Source organism: Temnothorax curvispinosus, unplaced genomic scaffold (assembly GCF_003070985.1).
Source record: "Temnothorax curvispinosus isolate PA1 unplaced genomic scaffold, ASM307098v1 QBEX01015338.1, whole genome shotgun sequence".
Taxonomy (NCBI): domain Eukaryota; kingdom Metazoa; phylum Arthropoda; class Insecta; order Hymenoptera; family Formicidae; genus Temnothorax; species Temnothorax curvispinosus.
In genome coordinates, this window is record NW_020225118.1 from 95,897 (window position 1) to 102,386 (window position 6,490).

A 6,490-nucleotide genomic window follows, 5' to 3' on the forward strand; every position below is an offset into this window, starting at 1 on the left:
ACGGCGGAAAGAGAAACGCGGAGAGCAGCCCTCTCCATACCGTCGCTATAGTGCTACGGGATAGGCTATGCTCCGACATGGTAACACACGGTAACGCACGCATACACACGCGCGGTACACACGTGTGACACGAACACGTATGTATTCGCGAGTATGCGGATCGGCGCATCGGAGTACGCGGGCGAGAGCGTACGAAGAGCGCCGGGCGAAAGAATTTAACGGCGAGTAACTCTCCCGCGGAATACATCGGGATATTTTAGCGCTTTTCCAAATCGCGCGCTAACAGGCCGCGCGGAATTACTGACGTGGGTGGCCTCGGCGAATGGTCCGCGGGGGAGTTTCCCGTATTTCGTCTGTAATCGCTAATCGCGCCGAGTCGCGCGTACGCGCTGGACCTCCTCGAGGCGGGGAATCTTCCTGCTTACACGCGAAATCCGCTGACCCGTTTCACGGTTTTTGCACGCCATTGATTCTCCCGCGGGGGGTCTTATCAAGGGCACAATAATCGTTTCAACGTGAAAATGAATAGAAATGACTGAAAAATTTTAATTATGTCCTAATATAATCATCGTCTTGAAAATAACAAACATTTGTTTATTAAAAGGGTTACAAAGGCCTTTCACGAGGCGCGAGAAAATAGTTGAAATTTTCATTATTTCTTCCATACAATTTCTTTGTTTTTCGGGATAAAACCGGCATGCAGCATTGAGTTTACTATTACTCCGGCCGATTCGGAGGCACGGTTGATGCCCCGGTCTCCACGCCAGTGAATGACGTAGCCGTATAGGTACCCCTGTCCGCCGATCTGCTCTCGCCCGCGCTCTCGCTAGCTCGCGTCAGCTTGCCTAGAGATCGCGCGAGTAGAGTATACACGCTCGCGTCTGTCGGTGGCGCATGCGCCGATACCGCCGCGGGCCGCGACTCGACTCGACTCGACTCGGCTCGGCTCCGCCGACTCCGGCTCCGGCTGCTTCTCGGTTCTCCGCGGCTCTCGCCCTCCCCGCCAAGGTGCATGCATGCATTCTATGCGGCGTGCACCGCATTAGATGCATTTCTAAGTCGCGCCGTAATAAATCGCAGAAATATCGAAGTCGAGGTACCCGCGAGTACGGTTCCGCGCGCGTCCCCGAAAGAACTCGCGAGCTGTGCGTCAACTGATACTGTCGCGCGCGCGCGCGATACCGATCGCCGTAAGGGAGAGACAGCCCGGAGAGGGAGCCCGGAGAGATAAGGAGGGAGAGGAGAGAGAACAAAAAAAGAGAGCGAGGAGAGACAAAGGGAGAGAGAGGGTGGAGGAGGTGGGTCAGAAGGAGAGATCGCGCGGTGATAAAGATTGCAAGATATATAGACGATTTCAGTGACGCGCTTTCGCGCAACAGGAGGAGGCCCGCTTCTCTCTCTCGGACGCGTCGGGAGATCCGCGACCGAAAGCTCGCACGGCCGAGAACCGCAAGAAAGGGCCCGCCGCCGAAAGAAGGGACCACCGGCCAGCCGGCCCGCATCCGCTCGGATACTTTTCTATCGGAATTCGTCTCTTCTGGTAGTGGCAGTGTGTGAGTGCGTCTACGCGAATTATCATACCGGTCGTCACGCGTGCACGCTCGTACGCACGTATACGCACGTGCGAGTCGCCGGAGTTGTTCGAGACACCCGTTAAGTCCCTCCTCTCCTTGCGAGGATCCTGGTGGGGATACGATTCACGGATTCAGTGAGAAAATCGAATTTTCCAAAAGGATTCGGCGTTGTCAGGGAGATTGATTTCTTCCGTAGAAAAAAGTTTCTTATTCTCGAAATCCTGAGAGATATCGAAAGACACGTTAATCATCGATTGCCGAGCCGCGAATTTCGAATTCGGATCGCGGGAATATATGCCGGGACTTCGATACGTGTGTAACGGGTGTACCGAGAGCTGACACGAACCAGAACGAGACCGCACCGGGACGACTCGCATGCGCCGAGTCTCCGATAATCCGCATCCGGTTGGCGTTGCGAATCGCCGACGCGCCGCAATTGCGCCGTCGCGCTTATCCAATTCTTCCAAGACGGGTAACGATGCGCGAATAAAGAATCGACGATCTCGCCCCGCGTCCGGAGCAAAAGCGGCGAATGATCTAATTGGATCTCTTTGTGGATCGATAGAGGGAGAAACGGTTCCGCGACGAAAGGACGGATCCACACGGAGAGATCAATAGGCCCGGTGCGAGAGTGAATAGCACGGAGAGACGGAAAAAGATCGCTGGAGAGCCTCGGGAAACTCGCACGATCGCTATCACGCTCGTTACCACCGATAGTCCTGATCTTCGCCGGCACAAGCACACGGCATTTGCAAAAAACCGATTCGCGTCCACGGCGCGGAGAAGCTGGGATTTCGCGCGCGATCTCGCGGTAGTGTCGTCTTCGGCGCGGTGTCGTGCGGCAGGCCGCGACCGACAAATCGGTGTTTTCGCGACGATACGATACAACAAAGGAAAACACACGAAATCGAATTTTGGAGGACCGATCCGCGCCACGCGTCGATCGCGATTCACCCGCGAATCCACCGGAGAGGAACACACGCGCGCGAGACGGGACTCGATCGATCGTGAGAGTGATCGCGATGCGCGAGATCGGTGCACGGTGAGACGCGGAAATCGAAGCCGAGGGGAAAAGTGGGTGACGCGCGAGAAGAGGAGGCGCGAGACACGGCGTCGGATGAACTGGAAGAACAGGCTGCGCCGAGTGGAAGAGGATGCCGATGAGGACGACGAGGACGGCGAAGAGAACGACGACGACGACGACGACGACGACAACGATGACGATGACGATTATGACGATTACGAGGGAGTGTTGAACGGTGGCCTTGCGGAATTTCGACTACTGTTTCTGCGAAGGTAGGGAAAGCTTTCGCATACGCCTGAATCGAATGAATCGTACGGCGCTCTTTATACATCTGCTATCGCTATACCGACGACGAAGGGGACGCTCGCGAGAAATGATGCGGAAACTCGAAGTGATCTTTTCGCAATATGCTTCATTTGAATTAAGTAATTTGGAATAAATAACGGTAGTGATAAAAAGTGATTTTCAATTCAAATTTAACTGATAGAGATGCAAATTTAATTATCGAGATGTAAGAATTAGACAAATCAATTATCGAATCAACAATAAAATAATTATTACGATTAATTACAATTACTATGGTTATTTAAATTTATACGATGTGCAATAGATTAAATTGAAGAGTTATGCGACAGAGTACGCGATATAATGGAAATATATTCTGTATATACGCGCTTCATGCTCGAATAGTATTTCGATCAACATGCACTATCGTTCTATCGCAGATCGAATCTACGTTTCGCAAAAAGTGACTTCGAATCGCCGGCGTCTCGCTTCGTTGAATTCTCTCATGCTCGACCTTAACAAACATTAATATTCCTTGCTTGCAGAAGTTCTGCCGGGTACGCTTTAGACGCAAAAAAACTACTAACAAAACCGAAAGACGGTGGCAGAAGGGAGAAAAAAGTGACGTCGGGGAGATTTTCGCACGTCGAAAATCTCACGTCGCCCGCAACCCCCGTTTTTCATTTCTCCCCGAAAATTCGCTTTGAATTCTACTGCTGTCGCTATCGGGCTATCGTTGCTGTTGCTGCCGCTGATACTGCTGCTGTTCTGCCGCCCCGGCTTCCTCGACGAACATGCCGAGAGTGTCGACGTAGCTACCTCGAAAACCGACGAGGTATCGAGGATCGACCGTAGACAATCCGTGGCAGGGTCGTGCGGAACGATCGATCGAATAGGTGCCAGAGGGTGAACGGGGACGGGGGACAAAGGTGGTGGTGTACGAGGAAATAGCAGGAGGGTTGGTGTGAGGTTTTGGGATGCGGAGGAGGAGGAGGAGGAGGAAGAGGGCCGGGTGGTGATGGTGGTGGTGATTAGTTGCAGTGTTTTGGAAAACAATGCGCAGAATTTCGACTGCGATAAATAATAAAGGACAAATAAAGTGTATCGGGGAACGGTGAAGTGAACGTGTGTCAATAAATAATCTGGCGGAATATGTATTGTGCGTTGTGTGTCGGGAATAAAAGCGAGATGAGTTTGGAAAAAAAAATATTCCGCGTCCCGGAAATATCATTTCGCGCGCGCACGCAAACGCTTCTTCTTTGTCAATCGAGGCTTTTCACGGGGAAAAATTGCGGCATAGCGAGAAAAGTTCCAGTATCAGTTTCAGCGAATAACGAATTATTGGCTTGACTCAATAAATTGTTTCGTTCGTCAATCCCGCACTTTCAGAAATTATAATACAGATATTTCTTGTACGTATGTAATTATAACTACTTCACATTGTGTGTATTACATTGAGAATATTAAAATCGTTGTACCGAAAATCCCTTGTAATAGCTAACAGAATACGCCTATGCCCGTTTCCCACACAGAATCCAGGAGAAAAACTCCTTGCGCTTCCTTTCCCGCTGAAAAGTATAAATAAACGAGTTCGTCCCACAATAGTCTCGACGCGAATCAGCGGCATGAGAACGATGATGTTACAATTACAATAGCGTTTCCAGGAGATACATTCACCGACCCTTCCATCGCCCTTTGATTCGATCTTTAAACACAGCCCTTAAACAGGTTCAACCCATCTCGAGATACGTCTGTCGGGAGGGAAGACGAAATATAACGCTCGCGCGGGAACGGAAGAGAGAAAGAGACCCGCGAAAAAATGAAAGAATTCTGGACACCGTGATACTCGCCCCTTCTCTGACCCCCCACTCGTTCGCGAGGACCCCGTGCGAGATGGGCCATCCCTCTCCCGTACGAAGGGCCCTTCTGCCCCCCTTTTTTAAGGCGGCCAGCTGCGGGGTCAGTTTTCGACGGGCGCGCGGCGCATTAAGATGCTACGCACAAAATTTGTCATCATCGGCCGGTCAACGTCGCGGATTCCACGAAATTAGAAGTTTCGGCGAGTTCAATCCCGCGCGCGAACTCGATGGCGAGAGACGGACGCCGCGGGAAAGAAGGACGAACCGCGGCAAAAGGGGAAAAAGAGAGAGGAGGCGGGCAACCTCGCAACGTGCGGGCGCGAGCACCGGCTGGATCGCTTCTGCAGTGATGAACGCGTGATGGATATTAAATGGACGCACGGTACGCATCGACAGATTAATTCCATTTACGAGGTGCTGCTGCTTTTGTCCGGGGAGGTTTTAACAAATACATGAGTTATATGCGCGACGTGCGCGCGCGACTAAAAATACTCACGAATCGCTTTTCGGCGCTTTGTCGTTGCATGCAATTGCTCGCAAACGAATATCGGATCGATTGTTACAAGCTGTGCCGATGTGCACACGACTTTGCCACATCGTGAAACGATTGCGTGCGCGCGCGCGAGAGAGATTAATTCAGTTCTTAACGTTCACCTCGAGTTGGCGTGAATTTTACGAATTTTATCTTATTTGTATTTTATTAATTTCATTAAATTTTATTAATCCGCTCTTACATAAAAAAAGGGACACTCTCATGTATCGCGAGGAGTGGCTCGGGACAAAATGTTCCCTCTCATAATTACGAGTGAAACTGTAGAACGTTCATCGGTGTGACGTTAACGCGCTCGCGAAATTCCCAATAATGATAAGTTTTAATTTCCCCATTTAAACAGCGGGTACATCTCTCTGATGATGTACCCGTTGATTACGTCGAAATATCTCTCTTTGGCAAGGGTCGAAATATCGGTCTCTCTCTTTCTCTCTCGCGCCTTTCAATCGAAATGATGGTCGAACGAATGTAACGCACACGCATACACGTAATGTCAATCGTGCGAATCCGGTCGCGCGCGTTTAGCTGTAACCCTTTACTCAAGTGCGATGTATCCTGATGCCCGTGATTTCATGCTATCGGAGCGGTTTCGAATACTTCTCGCATTCTCTTTCGCTCCAACCACGTTCTCGTCGCTCTCACCTCATCGTGTACCTCTCTCGCCGCCGCTCGAATAATTAATCGCAAATAGTCTGTGCCCGATGGAAAGTGGACGCGAAGGAAGGACGTGGGCAGGGAGGGCAGGGTTTGTCGTGCCGCCCTTCGATCCTTTCGAGCCGCCGAGGCACGGCCTGACGTTTAATTTCGCTAATTTCTTTTCTCCCGTTCGAATTACTCGCGGTACGACGCTTCGTCCCCGACGTAAGGGTCGGCTCCTGCTATCCCGAGTCACCCTTACATTTTCTTTCTTCTCGAAAGCGCGAGGAGGATCCTCGGCACCGAGGGTGCGAGGAGGGTGGAAAATGGGACCAGCCTGCCATGAGAATGAGGGCCGGAAAAATAATTACTCCTCGCACACCGCGAGAAGAATACTCGGAGCCTGCTCCGAGATGATGAGCGGGGACAGGGGAAAAAAAAGGTCGAGTGATTCCCTTAAGCTCGGTCTCCGCTTCTGTCTTCCCTCGTTACCACCGCAATTTTAATAATAATAACGATATTTTTTGGCGCGTCTTATTCCGAATGCGCTAGAAACAATACG

At 51.1% G+C, this 6,490-nt stretch overlaps 1 protein-coding gene across 1 annotated transcript; it reads left to right on the plus strand.

Annotated features, from left to right (window-relative positions):
* The first annotated feature begins 1,239 nt into the window (after nucleotides 1-1,239).
* On the plus strand, nucleotides 1,240-4,336 carry LOC112465560 (ATPase family AAA domain-containing protein 2-like). The gene is made up of 2 exons (XM_025033148.1): nucleotides 1,240-2,870; nucleotides 3,429-4,336. The coding sequence occupies exons 1-2, from the start codon at nucleotides 2,692-2,694 to the stop codon at nucleotides 3,736-3,738; spliced, it is 489 nt and encodes a 162-aa protein (XP_024888916.1). The 5' UTR covers nucleotides 1,240-2,691; the 3' UTR covers nucleotides 3,739-4,336.
* The last annotated feature ends 2,154 nt before the right edge of the window (nucleotides 4,337-6,490 follow it).

Coding starts and splice junctions, on each gene's coding strand:
- LOC112465560 (XM_025033148.1), top strand. CDS start 2,692: ATGAACTGGAAGAACAGGCTGCGCCGAGTGGAAGAGGATGCCGATGAG. Junction 2,871..3,428: donor CGACTACTGTTTCTGCGAAG/GTAGGGAAAGCT, acceptor CCTTGCTTGCAG/AAGTTCTGCCGGGTACGCTT.